Raw genomic sequence first — 23,362 nt, 5'->3', positions numbered from 1 at the left:
AGTGGTCTGTTAACACCTCTTAAGTCACAGGCTGGGGTGGGGGGTTGAAGGAAAGGTGGGGAGGAGGAGCAGGTAGCTGGGGTGGGGCGGAGTTGGAGGGTTACAGATGGTTGTAATAAGGCAAAAATCCAGTCTCTCTATTCAGTCCATGATTTTTTAGTTTCTAGCAAAGTTATGAAGTTAAGTTCCCAGGCTCGTCTTTTGAAAGTATTGTGCAGGTTTCCTGATGAGGACTGATAGGTCAGATATAGCGTGTTCGCTTTGTGAAAAGTGTTCACCCACAGGTGATGTGGTGTTTTTGTCTGTCTTTTGTGATTTTTCTTGTGTGAGTTCGTTCAAGTGCATAGTGATTGTCTGGTTTCACCCATGTAGTCGTTATTGTGGAATTTAGTGCACTGGATGAGGTACACCACATTATGATAGACGTGTAGTTCCCATCAATCTTGAAAGGTGTGTTGTGGAGGGTTTGATCATTGCAGCAGTGGAGATATGTCTTCAGATTTTGCATCTGTTCTGGCAGGGTCTGGTGTTGCTTTGAGTTGTTGTGTTCTGGTCTGTAGGGAGCTTGCTTCTGATGATGAGCTTGGAGAGGTTGGGGGGTTGTTTGAAGGCCAGAAAAGAGGGTTCAGGTAAGATTGGTTTCAGGATGGGGTCTCTATCGAGTATGGGTTGTAGTTATTTGATTCTTTTTTTTAAGTACATCAGAAGCAGGAAGCCTGCTAAACAACCACTGGGGCCACTGAAAGATGCAAATGTGAAAAGAGCACTCAAGGACGATAAGGCCATTGTGGAGAAACTAAATGAATTCTTTGCATTGGTCTTCACAGCTGAGGATGTGATTGGCTCAGGTTTGGGATTCCCTTTCTTTTTAGGTGACAAATCTGAGGAACTGTCCCAGATTGAGGTGTCATTAGAGGAGGTTTTGGAACAAATTGATAAACTAAACAGTAGTAAGTCACCAGGACCAGATGGTATTCACCCAGAAGTTCTGAAGGAACTCAAATATGAAATTGCAGGACTACTAACTCTAGTTTGTAACCTATCATTTAAATCAGCTTCTGTACCAAATGACTGGAGGATGGCTAACGTGATGCCAATTTTTAAAAAGGGATCCAGAGGTAATCCCAGCGATTACAGGCCAGAAAGCCTGACTTCAGTACTGGGCAAACTGGTTGAAACTATAGTAAAGAACAAAATTGTCAGACGCATAGATGAACATAATTTGTTGGGGAAGAGTCAACATGGTTTTTGTAAAGGGAAATCATGCCTCACCAGTGTATTATAATTCTTTGAGGGGGTCAACAAGCATGTGACAAGGGGGATCCAGTGGATACAGTGTACTTAGGTTTTCAGAAAGACTTTGACAAGGTCCCTCACCAAAGCTCTTAAGCAAAGTAAGCTGTCATGGAATAAAAGGGAAGTCCTCTCATGGATTGAAACTGGTTAAAAGATAAGAAACAAAGGGTAGGAATAAATGGTCAGTATTCAGAATGGAGAGAGGTAAATAGTGGTGTCCCCCATGGGTCTGTACTGGGACCAGTCCTATTCAACATATTCATAAATGATCTGGAAAAAGGGGTAAACAGTTAGGTGGCAAAATTTGCAGATAATACAAATCTACTCAAGATAGTTAAGTCCCAAGCAGATTGTGAAGAGCTACAAAAGGACCTCACCAAACTGGGTGACTGGGCATCAAAATGGCAGATGAAATTCAATGTTGATAAATGCAAAGTAATGTACACTGGAAAACATAATCCCAACTCTACATCTAAAATGATGGGGTCTAAATTAGCTGTTACCACTCAAGAAAGAGATCTTGGAGTCGTTGTGGATAGTTCTCTGAAAACATCCACTCAGTGTGCATCGGCAGTCAAAAAAGCAAACAGAATGTAAGGAATAATTAAGAAAGGGATCGATAATAAGACAGAAAATATCATATTGCTTCTGTATAAATCCATGGTACACCCACCTCTTGAGTACTGCTTGTAAATGTGATTGCCCCATCTCAAAAAAGATGGAATTCCAATATTGGAATTGGTAAAGGTTCAGAAAAGGGCAACAAAAATGATTGGGGTATGGAACGGCTTCCATATGAGGAGAGCTTAATTAGACTGGGACTTTTCAGTCTGGAAAAGAGATGACTAAGGGGAATATGACAGAGGTCTATAAAATCATGACTGGTGTGGAGAAAATAAATAAGTGTTGTTTACTTCTCACAACACAAGAACTAGGAGACACCAAATGAAATGAATAGGCATCAGGTTTAAAACAAACAAAAGGAAGCATTTTTTCACACAACGCACAGTCAACCTGTGGAACTCCTTGCCAGAGGATGTTGTGAAGGCCAAGATCGTTCTTCAAAAAAGAACTAGATAAATTCATGGAGGATAGGTCCATGAATGGCTATTAGCCAAGATGGGCAGGGATGGTGTCCCCTAATCTCTGTTTTCCAGAAGCTGGGAATGGGCAACGGGATGGATCACCTGATGACTACCTGTTCTGTTCATTCCCTCTGGGGCACCTGGCATTGGCCACTGCTGGAAGACAGGATACTGGGCTACATGGATCTTTGGTCTGACCCACTATGGCTGTTCTTTTGTTCTTATACCCCATATTGATTCCAGTGTTGGGTGGCTGTAGGTGACAACTAGGGGTGTGTGGTCAGAGGAGGTTTGTGTTGAAGGCAGTTTTGAGTGTGCTAAGATATATATCCTGGACCTTCTTGTAGGAACATATTCTGCGGTATCTGAGTTCTTGACTGTAGATAACAGATTTCTTGGTGTGTTTGGGGTGGGCACTGGATCTATGAAGGTAGGTGTGGGATGATCCTTTGGTTTCTTATATGTAGTTGTCTGTAGGGTTCCATTGTTGACTCTGATTTTATTGTCAAGGAAGTTGATGCTAGTGTGGGTGTGTTCCAGAGAGAGTTTATTGGATGGGTTTTGGTTGTTGAAGTTACGGTGGATATCTGTGAGGCAGTTTAAGTTGTCTGTCCAGAGGACCAGAAAAAGGACACTCCACAAAAAATAAGACAGAAACGCTGTATCTCCTGTGGGCGACCGCTCTTCACAAAGCGATCACGCTGTATCTGACCTGTCAGTCCTCATCCTCAAAGGAAACTTGCATGACACTTTCAAAAAATGAGCCTGGGAGCTTAAACTCATAACTTTAGTAAACACTAAAAATTATGGACTGAATAGAGACACTGGATTTTGAGGGTTTATTACAACAATCTATAACTAACAACCTCCACCTCCCCACCCAGCTTCCAACTGGTGTTAACGGGCCACTTCACCTTGAATGGTCCCTTGAAATATGTGTTAATTACTTATGCTAAACAATCTTTTCCACCTTGTATTTAGCTGTGACGTTGAGTTCTCTTCCCAGAACTGAAGAAGAGCTCTGTGTATTAAGCTCAAAAGCTTGTTTCTCTCACCAACAGAAGTTTGTCAATTAAAAGATATTACCTCACCCACCTCATTTCCTAGATTTCCAGTTTCCTAGATTTTACCATTAAATTGGTGATCTGTATTCTCAACCTTAACTCAGTGTTAACCTAACTTTTGGGCTAGCAATAGTTTTGAATGTGCATGACGTTGAAACACAGCTTATTGGTAATTGAGGAGCTGAAGTCAAGAAAAGACGGTTTGTCTAAATGCTGAATCTGCATTACAGCAATCAAATCTCCTGGTTAATAAAAAATGAAGCCTTTTCTAGGATAAGAAACTAAGCCTCCAGACATACTGAAGGCTTTTAAAAGATACAATAGTTTGAAATATATTTAGCTTTTTTAGTTAAATTTAGCTATATCCTTCACTTAGGAAGAAAAATTAAAAAGGCCTACATCTGATAAGGCTAAGATACTTTGCTGATTAAAGTGCTTCCATTATCATTTGTGATATTTAGTTATGTTGTGTTGTCTTAATAGTGTCAATTAAAAATAGTTAAACTGTATTACTTACATTTTAGCTGGCCTATTGTGTTGTACAGTTCCTGGAAAAAGATACGACATTAACAGAACCAGTAAGTATTTTTCAACTGAGTATTTTATTTTTGAATTTCCCGTCTGAACTAAAATGTGTCAGTGCAACTCGCACATCAGTGATAGCATTATTTGCCAATGCTAATTTTAAGTAATTAACTGTAGACACTTCAGGAAAAATTAGGGTTTGTATATCCAGGACACTTGCCAAAAAAGAGAAATAATGTTTGATTTTGAAAGCACAGCTATATCTATTGGTAATAACTTGTGACAAAAATGGGAATATAGAATAGAAAATAGTTACATTGCTGAGATCATGTGACTGACCTCAGTATAGGGAAAAGATCCTCAGTGTTCTTGGCCATGCCTTCCCAGTTAGTTGATCAGAAATTAGATTTTTCTGTCCAACTGGAAATTCTGATATTTTAACATTTTGTTTTCATCCCTAACTGGGACAAAAAGTAAAAATATTGAAATGTTTCATGGAATGAAAGATCCTGAAAAACTTTGAAACACAAAATCTTGAAATCTTCATTTCAAGAAAATGAAATCTGGTTACCAGGTGTCCAGTTTTCAACTGGAACACCCGGTTGTAAAGGGATTCTGGTGGTCCAGTCAGCACCGCTGCCTGAGTCCACTTGGCAGTGCCGCACAGGCTCCCTGCTAGCCTCTGCACCGTGCGGCTCCCAGGAAGCATCTGGCATGTCCCCCACTCCGGCTCCTATGCATCGGGGCAGCCAAAGGGCTCTGCACGAGGCCCCTGCCCCAAGTGCTGCCCCCGCAGGTCCCATTGGCCGGGAACTGCGGGGGTGCCGCCTGCGGATGGGGCAGCGCTGCCTGGCTGTGCCTCTGTGTAGGAGCCAGAGGGGGGACATGCTGATTTCTTCCTGGAGCTGCTTGAGGTAAGCGTTGCCCGGAGCGCTCACTCCTCTCCACCCCCCTTTCCCCTCCCCGCCTTGATCCCCCTCCTGCCTTCTGAACCCCTCAGTCTCCGCCTGGAGTACCCTCCTATACCCCAAACCCCTCATCCCAAGCCCCACCCCAGAGTCTGCACCCCGAGCTGGAGCCCTTACACCCCAGCCCAGAGCCCCTTCCCACACCCTGAACCCCTCATTTCTGGCTCCACCCTGGAACCCACACCCCCAGCTGCAGCCCTCCCCCACCGCAGACCCCTGAGCCAGCCTGGTGAAAATGAGCAAGGGAGGGTGGGGAGAGCGAGTGACAGAGGGAGGGGGACATGTTAGGAGGAGGGGCGGGGCAGGGGGTGGGACAAGGGTGCTCAGTTTTGTGCGAGTAGAAAGTTGGCAACCCTATCTGGTGACATTCTAAATAGAGCAGGCACTAGGCATAAACAGACTAAGAAATTGCGTAGGGCCTCGAGCACCTCAAGAGGGTCCCTTATTCACTCTTTATTATAAGAACTTGCCTGTTTACTGTGTGGGGGCCCCCACAAAAATATTCCATCTTAAGATCAGTCCCCAAGAGCCTAGTACCTGCTCTGATTCCAAAATCAAAATGTTTTGTTTGAGGTCAGTGCAACATTTAACTGTCTGAGCAGCCAGAGTGCCTCCTGGGAGTTGCAGTTCAGGTGCCTTTCTCCCCCATTCTCCTCTATGGGCCTGGCCAGACTCCCTCTCCCATGATAGGGAGCAGCAGGTCAGCCAACAAACTGAAATGTTTCGATTTTGGATGATCTGATCCAAAACAAAATTTTCTTGTTTTTCCCCAGTGGAAAATTGATTTTTTTGTATAAAACTGAAATTTTCCCACCAAAAAAATTCAATGTTGTTGAAACCGCTTTATTTTTAAAACAGAAAATTACTGACCAGCTCTATCTACTGACCAGTGCAGGATTGTTTACTTGGTCAGTTAGGCTTGGTTTTTCTCAGTAAAAGAAAAATGAATCGTGTTTAGACAATAATATTGACATGTACACAGCAAATATTCTTTAGATATGGTTGTGTAGGTGCCCCAAAAAGTTGGAGCAAATGACAAAAGTTAGAACTTCTTGGCATATAAGAATCTATGGATACAAACTGTAATCCAGAATCCAAACTTTAAAAAAAAGTTGTCTCTGGCCTTATGATTGAAGAAAACCTTGAAAACATGCAAAACAGATTGCAAATCAATGCAGTGTTGTCTTCCTGGGTCTACAGTCAGACTGAAACAATAACTCAAGAAGAGGTGTGAACTGCCTTATTCAGATCAATGGATGATGTCTGTTTTGGGGGGATAGCTCAGTGGTTTGGGCATTGGCCTGCTAAACCCTGGGATGTGAGTTCAGTTCTTGAGGGAGCCATTTAGGGATATGGGGCAAAAATCTGTTGGATGATTTAATTGGTCCTGCTTTAAGCAGTGGGTTGGATTACATGATCTCCTGAGGTCCCTTCCAACCATCATATTGTATGATTTGATATGTCACGGAAGACAGGGCTTGCAGCAGGCCCTGACTGCAGCCCTAGGCTCCAGGTAGCCCTGCTAGCCAGACTACACTGTCATTCTCTTTGCTCCACAGGTGCAAGCCACATTCCAGTTCTGGTTCCCCAACTCCCTGCTGTCTGTTTCCACAGAACAGTGCAGAGAGCATGCACTACAATCCAATTCATTCCTCATTGTGGGAAAAGTTTTAAAGCAAGAAGCAGCTGTAGGCAGGTCCCAGCAAGGCAAAGAGATTGAAAACAAAGTATCAGGCACCTGGCTTCAACATAATGTCAAATTTCGGTGGCAAAAATGTTCAATTCCATGGCCAGACAATCCACAGGACTCTGTGTGTGTCTACACTGGAATTCAACACCTGGTGACGTTTGGGCTTGGAGCATCCCAGGCCTGAACGTCTGCTCCACAATCAAACAGCCCCGTGAGCCTGAGTCGGCTAACACAGGCCAGCTGCAAGTGTTGAATTTCAGTGTAGATGTACCCTGAGCTGAATGGAGCAGTTTACTCCTTTTGAAGATTTATTTCAGGTTCTTTGTATATTCAGCAAGACAACATTGGCTTACACTTTTGCAGCCGTTAGGGCTAGAAATACATTAAAAAGCTGAGATTCTGGAGTACAGTTTTTCAGAAGTGGGATCACAAGGTCCTGGATCTAGATGACAGAATTGTGCAACAGCTTAAAGGAGAAAGAGATCAGAAATATAAAGCAACTTTGAAAGGTTACAAATCTCCACAGTAGATGAAGCAGCACAAAAACCCAGTAACTTCCATCATGTTATACTGTTGCTTTCAGTTCATGTCCTGCCGTTGTCAAAGAATGTGCACACATGTAACACAGGGCAGAATTTAGCCCAGTGATCAAAATAATTTTAACTAGATTTTAAAGATGCATGAGTCTGAACAGAATCCAGCTCAATCTGCTAGCAAGAATAAAACGTAGTTAAAAACTTACTCTTACTGCTTTAAATAAGCAAATATGATTTTGACTGAACATGTGGAACAGATGCATTAAGTGAGAAGACCCTATTTTTGCATAAAACTGTATTTTAAATTGAAAATTGTGCATATGCAGTGATCCACTTTCCTAAACAAAGTACTGTCATTTTCTTTTATTTTTTTTTTAAATTGTTACGGCAAAGTTATAATAAAACATTAACATACTACATCATAAATTAGTTATTACTTAGGATCAGGTTAATATTCAAAGCACCTAGCAGAAGATTCTGGCTTGCTGGCTGGGGACCCTTCCTCTCCTGAGTACACTAAAAAGGTGACTAAATTTCTGAATACCTATCCTCTGTTTGGTGCTTCTCATGTTTACGTACTTGGTGTGAAAGCTTTTCCATTACAAAGACAGTCTATATTTTACTATACCACAAATCCATAGGTGAAGTCACATTTTTCCAGTATTATGCAATACAAAATCTTGCTGCTAACAATAAAAAAAAATTAATTTGTCAGTTTGTTTAAAGTTAAGATCCTTTACTGGACCATTTTGTAAGCAGTTCAGGGGATCTCTAGGAAGCTGGCATTTTCTTATAAAATGAATCTCTAATCATTTCCTCCCAAAACCATCTTATACCTCAATACAACTACCACGTGCAAGTATGCTCCCTTTTCTGTGCATCCCCTCCAACAGAGTATGTTCTGAATAGCAAAAATATGATGGGAGTCTGGAGTCAATGCCATCTATACAATAATTTATAAACATTTTCTTTGTGAGCTACACAAATTGAAGATGTATATCCCCTTTCCCATGCAGAGACCCACTCGATCTAGATCAATTTCTTTGTCCAAATCCCTCTCCCATCTTTTCATCTCGGTTGTTTTCCTAGCAATATCTTTTTCAATCAAAACTGTAGTTATCTTATAAATTAAACCTTTTGTTCCAGCTTGCTCCCAAATCAACTCCTCCAGTGTGGTTAAAACTCTCAATAGTGTGACACATTGCCTTCATATTGGTGCACATAACAAAATTCATGTGGTGGGGGTGGGGCCGAGGGGTTTGGAGTGTGGGAGGGGGTTTGGGGCTGTGGGTTGGGGTGTGGTGAGGGCTCTGGGTGGGGGTGCAGGCTCTGGGGTGGGGCCAGGGATGAGGGGTTTGAGGTGCAGGCTGCCCTGGGGCTGCAGTGGGGGGAGAGGACTCCCCCCAGCCCTTTCTTGCCGCAGCAGCTCCAGGCTGTGGGAGGGGCTCCTCTCCTCTGGCCACAGCAAGTCCGGGGCAGGTCCCTGTTGGGGCTGGCGGGGAGGGGCACCACTCCCTGCTGCGGCAGGTCTGAGGGAATTTAGGTTGTCTTGTATCCAGATTAACAACATAATGCAAGTTGATAACTTAATTGGTTGTTAATATAGTAAATCACAGTGTTTTAAAATCATGTGCTTCAAAGAGCCATAGGAGACAGTTTGAGTGTCACTGCGCTGTAGTCTTGACACTTCAGGAATGCTTGGTTCTGTGAGCAGCAAGCTCGATACACAATTCCTATAAATAATGGGGATTGTCCAACAGGTACATATGGCTGTAGTTGAACTCCTGTGAAGTCTAAAGCAGCTGTCAAGATTGGACTATCCAAATTTCGTAAACGCTTTGTCTAGTGTGAGCACTAAGTCAAATGTTTGTATGCTAGCCTTAGTAAATAGACTTGTGGGGTTTTAGTATTGTTTGAAGAAAATATTTAAACAGTAATGCTTAAGCAGCACTTTTAAAATATGCAGTCCATGTTAAGTAACTGGTTCCTGTTCTTTGTAGGCTTCCTTAGCATTGTAATTTCTAGGCATGGGTATCTAGTTGATGCATACTTGAAAAATAAAAAAAGCTGTTTCTTTATGCAGCTGGAGTTCTTTGAAGGTCATATCCCCATAGGGACACACCTAACTTCCTTACTTCTTAGGCCTGGATATGACACATTTACTCATTCCAGCTGAGAAAGAAGATATTTAAAGATACTAAATGACACAATTAAGTGTCCTTAACACTTTGATTCCAGGAAATGATGGAAACTTTAGACTCTTTAGTTAACTCTTAGTTTCATGCACCTGAGGACTTGAGCTTAATGAATTCATACTCCAAGTAGAGGTGCAAATAGTAATTTCTCACTATTCTGTTTTGTTTTGCAAATGTTAACTGTCTGAAAATATTATCTGTTTTTCTCTTGCATTGCTCAGGTGGTTTTGTGCCTGGGGAGGCAGTCAGGAGAATAAGCTATTATGCTTGTAAATTTTCAGTTATGTAACCAAGAAACCAAAGTCTCAGCATAATTATATAATTAAGAAACTAAGCTGTAAGCTAATTAAGCAACAGAAAAATTACCAAGACTTCATTTTAAGAAAATGTATTTATGTAAATAAACTGCTTAACACTGTAAATCCAGCAAAACTGGGACAGCTAGTTTTAATAAGCGTGACTCCCTTTCCATGCCTCTTGAGTGTGGTGGGAAAGCAGATAAATGGAAACCAATGAAGATCTGTGTGAAGGAAAATCAGAGGTTAGTCTCAGTAAAATTTAGGAGTTTAATTTTGTTGTTGTTGTTGTCTTTACTGTTCCCACTCTGGAAAAGTAGCAGATGAGCTCAGAATCCTCTAAAAAGTAATGCCATTTGGACTAGTACCTTGCAAGATCGCCCTTAAAGTTCATTTCAGCACTTCAGGTTGCAGGATTGTAAACCCATTTGGTTTGGCTAAGACCCCTCATTTCTTTACCAAGTGTCTGACAGTGATGGCTGCTTGTTTCAGGAGTCATGTTGTCCATGTCTGCCCTTTCTAGGTGGCTGATTATTGGGTAAGTTTACACAGCCCACAGAAGTGAGCCTCCCAGGCTGGGTTGATAGACTTGGGCTGGCACGGCTTGCACTAGTGCTCTAAAAATAGCTTTTATGTAGACAGTGCTTTGAAGTTGCAGGTTGGGGTGGAGCTCAGGCTCTGAAGCCCACCCCCATTCCCTAAGCTTCCCATTAAGGCTGGTCTTCACAAGGGAACTATTGTTCTCTGTATATAACTTGCTTCCTTTTCATGAATCTGAACTTGGGACTTTCCTGGTTGATACTGTGATCATGTTCACTCTCAATCACTTTTCATTGAAGTGATACTCAGTTCTGCAACAGCAGCATGTGCTTCCCTCCTACAATGAGGGCTTTAATAGACCTTCAAAGTCAGAGGCTATGGTAATGTTGAAAATATGAACCAGTGCAGCGATACATGCCAGACTATCTGAATAGTTCTAAGAGATGTGACCTGCCCTGTTTCATCTCAAACAAGGTCATATAGACTTAGTGGTTGCTGAATTTGGCATTTTTCCAAGATAACTTGGAAGTTAGCCTTTTTTGTCATACACCGTCCTCTTCCCTTATGAGAAGAGAAGAGGGAACATCCTGTGCTCTGACAATCCCCCTGCCACAAAGCTCCTGAGTTTGGCCAGACCAGAGGACTGGGTTTAAGGCCTCTTACATCTGTCTCCATTAGTCCCTTTTTCACACATCTTGGAATGCTTGCTTTTGCTTTATATGTTACAATCTGAACTAGTTCTTGCTGCTGCTGCAACTATCCTTCCATGCAAAAATCTCTGTCTGTATTTACCCAAAATACATATTTCTTAGTGATCTGGTCCACATCTGTTTTCTGTGGTACTGTCTATTTTAGGGACTTAAAATTACTAACTTTCCCATTGAGGTCATAGGACAGTTTTCTCTGTACTACCTCTGCATGAGTGTTGCATTGAGAAGGAAAGTGACATCCAGCTGCTAATGAAAAATCCTCAGTGTTCTGTTAAAAATACAACAAAATAATAATGTGCCCACAGTCGACCTCAGGAAGAATTACACCTCCAAAGAAGAGATTCTCTGAATTTCTATTTCAAACAGTTCATCAGTCTTTTCTAAAACTCACAATTTACTTGGAGAATCCAAGCTGCAGACAACATAGTGAATTACAAAAGATTGCGTTATCATCTAAGTAAAACAAAACAAAAAAATCACAAAGCCTCCAAGTTGGCTGCCACTGGGAACAAATCCAGTGGGGGAATCAGTCTCTGTTCAAAGATTGTCCAAGTAGATCAGGCTCTTGTTTGTCCTGTTTTGATCAACCTGGTCTGACTGCAGCAGAAGATTGGGGGCCCTTTTCTTGAGGCCAGAGTCTGTCATGCCTAAAATGTCTCCATCTCTGAAATATGTAAAATTGCCACATGGAACTCCTGTTTACGCTTTTAGTCAGAACTACTCTCTCAATTAAGAGGCAAAGTCAGATGTTTGTTTAAAAATTGAAGGACTACTCTTTGAAATTTATTGTTCAACCATCTGGAGCAGGCTATAACTTCTAATTAATTCTTACTAGGGTCTCTACCAATCTCAAAACAGTAACTCCCAACAGAGCTATCTGAATACATTTTCTCTATAGATAGTCGTCCTTTTCCAGTTTGTGTCTTTTGACATTTCAGATAATAGAAAGGAATCAAAGGTGTTTGGGGCTCAGATTCCTCTATCTAGCCTTGTAAGAGTTGTTTGGATCTGAGAGAGTGAGTGCATGGTCCAACAGCTGCAACTTTTTAGATGGTTCCAGGTCTTGAGTTGCTGGGGCAAGTTCTCCCCAAAGAATCCATCTTTAGAGGGAGATCTAGCTACATGCGATTGTGGGGCTGTTTGGATGCTCAGGAAACTTTTTGAAGCAGTGTAAATTTGAGAGTAAAGTTGTTGAAGTATTCTGAACACAAGGCAAAACCCATGTCAGATGACCCAAAATGGTTCAATTTCCTTTGAACTACAGTTTTGGATAAGTAGTATAATATTAATATGATTCTAATATCTTAATATTAAAAATCTAGTTGAATACATACTGGAAACTTGTTCTGATTTTAATTTTTTAATTTTATTCTTATAACAGGTTATCAGAGGATTGCTCAAATTTTGGCCAAAAACTTGCAGTCAGAAAGAGGTTGGTCTTGTTATGTTTTAATGAATTATTCTCTTGTAACTGATTTAAAAAAAAAAATGCTGCAGGCTCAGAGGTGTTTTGCAGCTGTGGTGCTGTCTGTAGGATCTCGCAGGGTTTTTTGTGGTTCTTGATGATTTCTTAGGGCACTGAAGTCCTCTGTACAAATTGTGCAAACTTACGACTTTATTTTAAATCTGACAGCACTGCTAATAGTAAATGCTCGTATATGTTCGTCACTAAAGATTCCTAGGATAATGTATTATCGTTGAGAGGAATGTTCTAGTTAAGTCCTGTTCTTTGGTAGGCATTAGTATAATTTTTCGAAAGAAACATTTAAAGCTTTTTTTAAAAAGCATTTTAGTAGTTACAGTGAGTGCAGTCCATCGCCAGTGAGTGCTGACTTTGAACACTATGAAAGTTTGACCAGGTCTTTGTCACTGGCTAAAGCATTAAATAAAACGTTCATTACTTTATTACAAAAAATATTATACACTGTAATTTCATGTGTAGGTACAATATATCTCATTCTTAAAATGTACTTTTAAAATTGTCTTGTGAAATCTGTTTTTCTGATTGGCTTTGTCCCGTGTCATTAAAATTAAGATAGTTGGGAGCTTGGTGGCTTCAGTTGTCAAAGAAACCTTCTAATTCTATATGAAAGCAGTGTCCTTTAAGATTCTTGTATGCGTCAGTTTTCCTGAATTTTCTGTGTTACCTACATACTGTTATACTCCTCGCATTTTAAAACTGAAATGAAGCATTTGTAAAAAGAATCCAGAGTGGAGAAGAATGAGTCTCTGCAGCCAAAGCTGAAGAAATAATTTTTTTCTGGTTTTCTTCAAAGCATCATTTAAAATCAAATGACTTTTTAAAAACTTTAAAAGCAACCATGAAGAAGAGGCAGTAAAAGATGATGGTTATATTCTGGTAACTGAAACCAATAAGTAAGTCCTCTTACAAAATTAAGAAGAAAAATAGTAAATTACAATAAGGAAACTTGCACATGTTTCTTGGAGCATACTTGTCGGTGTGTACCCTATTTTACTGATTATTCAGTTGGTATCATCAGTCTAGCTATGTGATAGATATAAACTTTCTATATACCTTCTCAATGGCGCGCGCGTGTGTGTGTGTATGTGTATAATAAAAACTTTTCTTTTTAAAACAGGTGATGTTTTTAGGTGAAATTGAAGAAATCTTAGATGTAATAGAACCAACCCAGTTCAAAAAAATAGAAGAACCTCTATTTAAGCAGATATCCAAGTGTGTGTCAAGTTCCCATTTTCAGGTATTAAATAGCATTTTCAATAGTGTTGCACATTTGACTTCTACATTAATTAGTACTATCATGTTTTGTGGTTCTGATTCTGAAATGTGTATTTCAGGTTGCGGAAAGGGCTTTGTATTTCTGGAATAATGAGTACATTCTTAGTCTGATTGAGGAGAACATTGACAAAATTCTACCAATTATGTTTGGTAGTTTATACAAGATCTCCAAAGAACACTGGAATCCGTATGTATTGCTTATTCTGGTGGTGGTGTTTTTTTTAAAGTATTATCAGTAATAAATTGTATTAACCTACGTTCCTGTCTTAGACTGTGATCATGCAGACACTTATGCAGATGCTTAACTTGATACAGGTGAATAATCCCATTGATTTCAAAATGAGATGAAGTGCTAAGAGAATGGTCTTTATATTAATAAGCATACTTTGAGGTAGAATGTCTAGAGGAATTTATGTTCTCCCAGGCACCACTTACCACAGATACAAATAATTACTTTAGCCGAAGTGAGTAAGATGTTTTCTAATTACTTGAATTAAGGTATTGGATTTCATTCACGTCTACATCTTTCATTGGTTTGTACCCTTATGGTGAAAAGTTGGAATTTAATGAAAAAATGTCCAAGGAAATTAGATGGTGGTGTGCTTGTTACACAGGTTTGACTTTGTGTATCATTTGTAAATGACAAATAGTAACTGACATTAGGAAACTTCTGATACACCCTGATGCATCAAAATCCAAGGAACGGACCATGAGCCACAGTATTCTTGCAACATCTACATCAGTAAGTTTATTGTTGTCCAGGGTAATGAAGGAAAATTTTAAACTCTAAGGGGGGGGCGTTATTTTTTGGCATGTAAAATGGTGCCCACCATCTGGTTATACAAAAATATGAGAAGAGAAGTGACGGTTGAATGCTGTCATTTATAATTCCTAAATGTTAAACAATGACGCCTAGTGTGAAGTTTCACTTAAAAAGTAAAATCACTATTGCACCTAAGTATTAAGATACCAAAGTGTTTCTTTTTCAGTTAGTGAAAGGTTTTGGAGTGGAAGAATGAGAAGATTACATGTTAGATGACTTAGAAATAACAGATTTGGAGCTATTCAGTATTCTGCCATCTTTAAATGATACCCTTACCCTCAGTGTTGACTAGTAAAACCTTATTTTAATCATAGCATAAGCAACTGACACCAAATAAACACAGGAAGCTGCTCAGAGGGTTGGTTGTATATATCTTTATTCTGTTGGCCACTATAGAATTGTACAATTGTGGGAGAATGAGCTGAATTCTGTTCTGGCTCCTGCTTAATCAACAGAACTGTTAAATAAGTTCTAAATGCTGAAACTTTATTCCTAGAGATGCAAGAGTTACAAAGAACTCACTTGAAAAGTTATAGCTGTAGTTTGATTTAATATGAAAAGCAGAATTACTAAATCTGAGCTAATGGATTGAACCAGTCATGCTTCAAGGAGAATGTGTCTTCACCTACAAATATTCAAGCAGATAGTAAAAACTGGTGCTACCCAACATACTCTGGTATTAAAGAGAAACAAAAGTATATCTAGTTCTAATAGTGTGTGAGTTGGAGGATCCATTTTACTCAAAGCTGATAGATCCCTTTTCTAACATGGAGGTGAAATTACTTTTATAGAAAAAACTAATTTACTTTTGGGGCCTCTGCATTGGTATGTGAAGGGTGCAGTGTAATAGGAGTTGATGAACGTGTAAGATTAGTTCACGCACATAGTACAAAGTCTGTGCGGACAGACCTGTTAAATCATCACAAATGACCAGTATAAACTTTGAACCAGATTATATGGGCTGTTAAGTCCAATATTTGAGTTTATGAAATGGATCTTTCCACATTTATTAAGACGGTATATCTAGCTGCAAACGCATAATCTGTGAGACTGAACTATCAATGTTAAACAAAAGACTATTTCTGTGTCCTTTGTGTTTCTTGGGACCTCATCAAAATTCAGACCTGAAGTGAATCCCCCTTTTCATCAGTCACAGGAGAAGTCACTCTTTTGCCCCAATTCTTCTCATGAGATAAGTTATTCCATAAACTAGATGAGTCAAATAACTGAAGTATACTTACAGGACTAGTAAATTCAGAAAGGTTTCATTTATTCTGTTTCCATCCAGATAATAGATATAAAGGAAAAACTTTCCCTGATACAGATGTTTCAGAATTACATACTTCAAAATGATTTTTTCCCCTAACCGAAAATAAAAGCTTACTCAGCTTTAATGTGATCTTGAAGGAGAGAGTTTATGCTCCGAGGAAACTTGTGTGGGGATGCAGTCAGTAAACCTACTAAGTATTTGAATTGGACTTTAAAGTATCTGCTGGTGCTGTGGTTTGGGACATGTTTCCATCCTAGTACTTTGGGAGGGTCAGGGGTAAGCAAGCAAAGTATGGTGAATTTTGGCTTCCTGTTTGTTTAGTATGATAGACTTGCTGTTTGCACTTCTTAACAGTGAATTATAACTGGACATAGTGTGGTGAAGACAGAAAACCTGTCATACCTTTTTATTTCCTTTGAAACTTATGTGTAAATATTTGAAATTATTTAACAGTATATACAGTGTCATAAGTGTATATATGGCACTCTAAGCTCTTCAGGGCTGGGACTATTATTTGGCTGTAGTTTAAATTGAGATGTAACTTGACAAAGGAAGATGAACTTTAGTGGAGAAAGTGAGAAGGGGAGGGTAAGGGTTATAACAACTAGATCACCCTGCTGCTTGAGTTAGTAATATATGCATCTTGGACGTTTCATAAATTAAAGTATATCCAGTTCTACCCTGAAAATGTTCCAGTATTTCCTTTGAAGGATTATTAGTTAACTTTCAAGTGTAGTACCTAATTTAAACTTTCCGGAGGGGAATTAACGGAGATGGGTCTTAATATAGCTGAATAGCATCTTTCTCCCTGGTATTGGTAGAAGAGCATAATCGTAAACTGGATTATTGATAGACATACAAGAAAATAAATGAGCAGCCTAGACATCTCTCTGAGTTCTGCTTTTACATTTTTACCTACAAAATCAGACATGAAGCCGGTGTCTTGGTGCCATGATTATACATTAGAACAATTTTCTAACAGGGAGAGTGGCACAGATCACCCCAAAATAACTTCCCCTCTCCATGAAGCATTTTCTGTAGTGTAATCAGCAGCTGTGTCAAACTCTTTCCCTTACTTGAGGCTCATTAGTCTATAGTTTGAGGATTTTATCTTTGCCACCTTTCTCTTTATGGACATTAGTATTATATCACCCATTTTACTTTTTAATGTAATTTATTCTATTAAAACACTGTGACAGTTACCTTAATCAGATTCCAGCCTTTTGCAGCTTTGGAGGATAACATTTAAAAAATCATTTACTATGGCTGGTTTATGTGAAGCCTTCCAGTTTTAATTTTTTATAAACCAAGGCAATGAGCCAAATGTACTATATGCATGTTTAATAAATCCTCACGTTCATGCATACAGGAGACTAGAGTAAACATCTGCATTTAAAATTTAGTTACAATACTGTCTAAATGCAGTAGGGCTGGAACAGAAAGAGGAAGTCAGACACTTAAAACAGATACTAGTAAACAAATCTTATATCCAATAATTTACAGTGCCTTCCTTTTGCTTTAGAACCATTGTAGCACTGGTGTATAATGTGCTGAAAACATTGATGGAAATGAATGGCAAGCTATTTGATGAACTTACAAGCTCATACAAAGCAGAAAGACAAAGGTAATCATTTTATTAGTTTGTGTTTCTGAAATGCATCACCTGAAAAAAAAAAAAGTATGCACTGAATTTATTAATGTGAATAAAATTGCAGTATTAATAGTGAAATTAATTGCTCAGAGAAGACTGACAAACTGTATCAGTCAACTAGCAAAAGGATGATATAATCTCTCAAAGACAGATGTCACATTCTGCCACTGAGAATCAATAAGTTGAACTTTGATATTTGGCATGGGGAAAATCCTGACTCCTTTATAGGAGTAAAAGAATTGTAAAAAAAAAATTACAAGAGGAATTTATAATAATCAAGAATAACATATACTGTTTCCTCAAAGTAATTATAATGCACATTGCATGTGGAACTTAGCCATGTCTAATCCTTTTACTTTTTCTGTAGAGAAAAAAAGAAGGAATTGGAACGTGAAGAGTTGTGGAGAAAGTTAGATGAGCTAAAGCTAAAGAAGACTCTGGTTGAAAAGCAAAACAGTGCTCAGAACGTGCTAAACGCACACAACAATACAAGTGCCAAATAAAGAAATGATGACCTCTGCTTCATAGACATACTTTTGTACACATTTTTGAAATATGTAAAAATTGCAAAGCAAACTTCATCAGTATAGTAGAAATGGCCAACTTTTTTTCTGGCAAAATGTAAATGGAAGAAAAAAATCTATGAATTTAAATACAATAGTTGAATGATATATCATTACCACATCTTGTAAATTTGTCTAATCATTGATATGTCACTTCTGAAGTTTCACAAAGATTAATTTTATCCATAATATGAGTGAGAATTATGGGAGTGGTGAGAATTATGACTTGAATTTTCTTTTTGATTGTGTTGCACATAGGTGGTGTAGTCTATGTAAATTTTCCCCTTGTTTTATACATGCTTTTTACATTGCTGCAAACCTTGGTTGAGATTCTAGAAAAGGCTCCTAGTTCTGCTGTATTTTCTCAAATAAAACTAAGGTACATTACTTTTTACTTGTAACTTGATGGGATACTCTGTGTCCCTTATTATTACAGATCTCAAAGATATTGTATAGAATTCCACTGAGTGAAGATGCCTATGCAGTGGGTTTAAATTTTTAATTATGAAAAGCACAAGTTAGAAATAAGATGAAGTATGAAAACATAAAATAAAACTCTAGTTTGAACAGATTACTGTATATCTTGTGTTTGACCTTCCACTTTGATGAATGCCTTGCTGTTCACGTGCCCCCTCCATGCTTCTCTCTGCTGGGTCTGTTTAAGTTTTTCTCATCCTATAGCTGAGGATGGAGCTTCCCTTAGAGCCCATCAATGAAGCTCTTATGTCAGCCCAAGGAATCTCTGTGGAACAATGCAGTTCTCTCCTTCAGGGGCTGATGGAGCTGTTTCTGCAGCACTTTCAGCTTCTGCTGGCCTGGGGAGTGAGATGAAATCTGGCATTCCAAACAGGGTTTCTCTATGGAAGTGCAGAGCACTAACCACAAATGCCTTGTTTTATTTAGTGAAAATGCAGTATGCTTCTTAAATATGGAGAAAGCTGACTATAGAAGTCTTGTTTTGTTTTACTTAATCAAGTCTTGCTTACATCTTTTATCGGACGTACCATTCCAATCTCTTAAATTGCAGTTATGTGAAAACTGTTGTTTTGTAATAAAATCTTCACTAGGGGATTGAGCAGCATACAATAAAGTCTTTATGTTTGTATTTAATGCTGTATATCGCCTTCTTTTTGTCTATCCATGATGACCAGAAGGCTTATGTTAAGTGAGTTATGCAGGAATGTGTGCAATATTCAGCCTGAATGAATAGCCATAAGGGCTTGTCTACAGTAGCACTGTACAGCGCTGCAACTTTCTTGCTCAGGGATGTGAAAACACCCAACACCTCCACCCCCCCGCCCGAGCACTGCAGTGTGCCAATGTAGACAGTGCACCAGCACTGGGAGCTATGCCCCTCGTGGAGGTGGGTTTTTTACAGCGCTGGGAGAACTCTCTCCCAGTGCTGCTGCAGTGCTTTAACGTTACCAGTGAAGATGTGCCGTAAGCTAGCTAAACTCCAGATCCGGAGTAGAATTAAAGCTTGTTGACCAATGGTGTATTTCTACAGATCATTTGTGTCCAGGCCCTGCAGTTGATCAAGTATTGAATGTTCAATGCCCTGTTCTTAACTGTTGAACTACCTCACCAGTAGGTGATATATTCCTAAAAGCATTGGTCTCATTTGTGTATCTGCTTAGGTGCGAGAACTGCTCGACATCTAGAGAAGGTAACTACTTGTTTTCCTTGATTAGTTCTAAAGAGATTTTTTTGCTGCTTGTAAGTTCCAGTTTGAAGAAAAAAGCGAAAGGTGCACACAGGCTTCAGTAGGCAAGTCTGTACAATATTTGAATTAGGTGTGCTGCTTTTCTGTAGAGAAACTTACTCCTTTCTTTGTCTTGGATTGTTCTATTTCAGAAAGGAAATGGGACTGTGCAGCAGCTTCAAGAGATCTAAAACTGACTGACATGACCCTGATCTCTAATTGCATGGGGAAGGACTCAGTGGGATGCAGGATCTACCAAAGAATGTTTTCCTTGAACAGCCTGGTCCTGGATAAGTGCTTGTGCACTGTCTGGGCTCCCTTAGAATGACTGCTGATTTGGTGGACTTGAAGTTCAAAAATGTGTGAGTAGTGTTTTTCTTGAGAACCATGACTACACTGAGGCAAAGCATAGCAGCTCTCCCAGCACTGTAAAAAACAAACAAACAAAAAAAAAAAAAACCACCACACAAAAAAAACCCACCTCCATGAGGGGAGTAGCTACCAGCTCTGGTGCACTGTCCACACTGCCACTTTACAGTGCTGAAACTTGCAGCGCTTAGGGGTATGTTTTTTCACACCCCTGAGCGAGACAGTTGCAGCCCAGACAAGGCCTTAGTCTCTTTAGCAGTATACACCACAGCAAATCTTAAAATGGACAACACGTTTACAAAGCAAATGCTCTGTATTGATTCAAAGAAAAGTAACAGTAGACTTGCAAAAACAGGAGACAGAAATATGCTGTAGTTGCTCAGATGTGTCTATGGAAGACAAACTGACCTTCAAGAAACTTAAGTACATGTTTTCTTTTATAGAAAGTTTATATTTAGAGCAAATATCATGCCTAATTTCTTTCATGATGTATTGGAGAGTCTTTTAGTCATCTGAAGGGGGGAATGGAATTGGTTTCAAGTATAAGATTTTTAACCTTTTTTTTATGCTCCTACTACCTAAACAGGGACAATTTCATACCAGCATTGGTTCCTTTTTCATTGCAGTTGATTTTGTACCACTCAGTGTTTTGCAGCTAAATGTTACATTTTTGAGACCTCATAGAAGAAATTCTTGGTTGAGATACTTCAAGACTCCAGAAACCACAATCAACCAAGGTAGTTAAAACCATAAGAATGTTAACAAAAGATAGCTCATTTGGCAAACTAGGCTAAGGTAGAAGACATGCATCCCCAATGTTTCAACAAATTAATGCTAACAGCTATACACTGTGTTAGTGGAATTTGGAGGGAGGTCTTGAAATCAGCATCAGAGCAAGGAGGAGCTCTACTTACCTGTGCATCTCCCATGCATTAGAAAGGGCTTATTATTAAATACAGAAGTAATGAGGGAGTTTTTCTCCAAAACTGCTTCCTTTTTAAGAAAAGGCTACTCAAGTGTTTGTCTAGATGTCATCCCCAGAGATTCTTTTGTTGGTTCACTTCCATTTCACAACAATCGAACTGCCTGAATATTTAAATTTCAGATTTTGCTGTAGTACAGCTCCAGAGTAGAAAAAAAGCTGGTTTCTATCCCTATGCAATTGTTCCAAAAGAAATGAGATGAAATCTTGACAAAACTGACTTCACGATTTCCAGCTTAAATGCTTATACTAACCAGCTGGATCACTTGGTACTGATAATCAGAGCCCTGGATGGAAATAAAATTTGTATCTGTATCCCACCCACAAACATGGTCTGTGGCTATGCAGGGCTCTAGGTATAAAATTTGGATCCCCATCCATCTGCAATTCACAAACATGGTCTACTGGTATCTATACCTTTGCAGGGCTCTATTGATGATCTCCTTCCTCCCTTATAGTTAAAGAAAAAGTAGTGTTACAATTGCAAATCTGTTCCTGCTGCTTAGAAGGTACCTCAGAACTGTTAGTCACAGGGAATTGGCTTGGTTTTGCCCAAGACTCCTAGAAGGCAGAACAAACTGGAATTGCACAAGGCACAAGTGGGAGCTGAATTCAGTCCTAGCAAGAAAAGCTTTGTACCTTTTTAGAGTGAAGAACCAGCATTTGATATTCTTTCTGACTTGGAGTCAGCTACATGTTTTGGTTTTATGAAAATTCTTTTATACCCCCCCCTCAAAAATGTGTACTAGGAGAAAGAGGAATTGGGTTTTATCAAGAAAAATAAAATGTGTATACATAAGGTCAGGTTAGACTTAAGCAGTATAATAAGCTGTGATTTTTTTTTAAGCTCTAAGCACAACAGAAAAACTATACCTCTCAAAACATGGACTAAGGATTTTACTGTCCTACACTATTATAGGCTCACTTTCCTTTTCTCCTTCCTAAATTATTATCCCCAGCAATTAGGTTCAGTAACTCATCAGCTTGAGTTCTACAAACCTTTTGGGCTGTGCCCAACCTTCTTCTGGAGAGAACTCCACAGTCTTGCTTGTGTTAGGTACTAGAATGGTCAAAACTTAATTTTATCATCAAATTCTGCTCTCATTGACTTCAACAAAAGTTGTACATAAGTTTTGAGAATCTGGTTTATGGAAGAATCATTCTATAGGTGAAGTATTAAGGCAAGAAGCTTTGTTTAAGAAGTAGTAACTGGCAGTGATCCATGACACATTCCACATTAGTAGCTTTAATACACAGTCAGTGCATTTTAACCAAATGTGAAATGTTTGATAAAAATCCCAGGTATTCTATGTAATAAGTTGGAGGTTTAAGATATTAAACCTTTTGACCTATTTTTACATTGATCTCACAAGTGCTTTGCTCTTTACTGTTCATAGATAGTAACTATGCCTGTGAAGATCAGACTGAGGATGACATTTTACTGATTCAGGGCACTCTTATGGGAACTGGGGCAGTCCATTTAGCTCATGGAGAAAAGCTTAAAAACGGTCTAGACGTAAACTAAATACAAACATGTCTGTATTCTGCTCTAAAATGCTGACATTTTTGAACCTTACTTTATGAATTCCATTCCACCCCCAATACATTGAAACAAGCTTGGTAAAGAAGTTCATAACTTACATTTTTAAAAAGATGCGTTTAAGAGGTTAACTCTGTAGAACAAGCCTACTAAAGTTCATTTATGCTGTCACTTCAGCAGAGGTAAGTAGTTCTCCTTAAATGCACAACTCTTTTTAGTTTATGTAACTGCTGCATTGTTGGTTGAAATTTTATCCAGTGTACTAAAAATGTTTTAAAGGTGGTTTAGTCCTCAGCTTATGTGGTTCATTGCTTGACTTCTCCTTTTCAGGTGTCTCTTGCGGATTTTGATCATCCACTTAACACTTAATTTGGCAAAGTCTGCTGCTTTAAACAGAGCCAAGAAAATACCACACAGTAGAGCAATCATGTTCCAAGGATTGGCAGTGACAATCTGCAAAAGAGTTGAGACAAAGTCATAGTTTCTCTTATAGATTCATAAATACTAAGGTCAGAAGGGACCATTATGATCATCTAGTCCGACCTCCTGCACAACACAGGCCACAGAATCTCACCCACCCACTCCTGCGAAAAACCCCTCACCTATGTCTGAGCTATTGAAATCCTCAAATCGTGGTTTAAAGACTTCAAGGAGCAGAGAATTCTCCAGCAAGTGACCCGTTCCCTATGCTACAGAGGAAGGTGAAAAACTTCCAGGGCCTCTTCCAATCTGCCCTGGAGGAAAATTCTTTCCTGACCCCAAATATGGTGATCAGCTAAACCCTGAGCATATGGGAAAG

At 39.2% G+C, this 23,362-nt stretch overlaps 2 protein-coding genes across 10 annotated transcripts in view; one reads left to right on the top strand and one right to left on the bottom strand.

The window, feature by feature from the left end:
• The window catches only part of PPP2R5A (protein phosphatase 2 regulatory subunit B'alpha), a 96,464-nt gene extending 77,384 nt beyond the window's left edge, over positions 1–19,080 (top strand). For both annotated transcript variants that reach the window (XM_073338975.2, XM_073338974.2), the window contains 6 exons: positions 3,970–4,023; positions 12,287–12,337; positions 13,506–13,625; positions 13,723–13,850; positions 17,279–17,380; positions 17,775–19,080. In XM_073338975.2, the coding sequence (XP_073195076.1) occupies positions 3,970–4,023; positions 12,287–12,337; positions 13,506–13,625; positions 13,723–13,850; positions 17,279–17,380; positions 17,775–17,910 (591 nt within the window). In that variant the 3' untranslated portion in view covers positions 17,911–19,080. The remainder of the gene's footprint in view (positions 1–3,969; positions 4,024–12,286; positions 12,338–13,505; positions 13,626–13,722; positions 13,851–17,278; positions 17,381–17,774) is intronic.
• The window catches only part of PACC1 (proton activated chloride channel 1), a 49,676-nt gene continuing 36,120 nt past the window's right edge, over positions 9,807–23,362 (bottom strand). For 6 of the 8 annotated variants that reach the window (XM_073338982.2, XM_073338987.2, XM_078852276.1 and 3 more), the window contains one exon: positions 14,846–23,016. In XM_073338982.2, the coding sequence (XP_073195083.1) occupies positions 22,855–23,016 (162 nt within the window). In that variant the 3' untranslated portion in view covers positions 14,846–22,854. Of the gene's footprint in view, positions 9,880–14,845; positions 23,017–23,362 lie in introns of those variants that run through there. The other 2 variants (XR_012158246.2, XM_073338985.2) reach the window with 2 other exon arrangements.

The sequence above is a fragment of the Lepidochelys kempii genome, chromosome 3 (genome assembly GCF_965140285.1).
Source record: "Lepidochelys kempii isolate rLepKem1 chromosome 3, rLepKem1.hap1, whole genome shotgun sequence".
NCBI classification, from domain to species: Eukaryota; Metazoa; Chordata; order Testudines; family Cheloniidae; genus Lepidochelys; species Lepidochelys kempii.
Note: the sequence above shows the minus strand (reverse complement) of the source record. Positions and strands in the feature narration are given on the sequence as shown.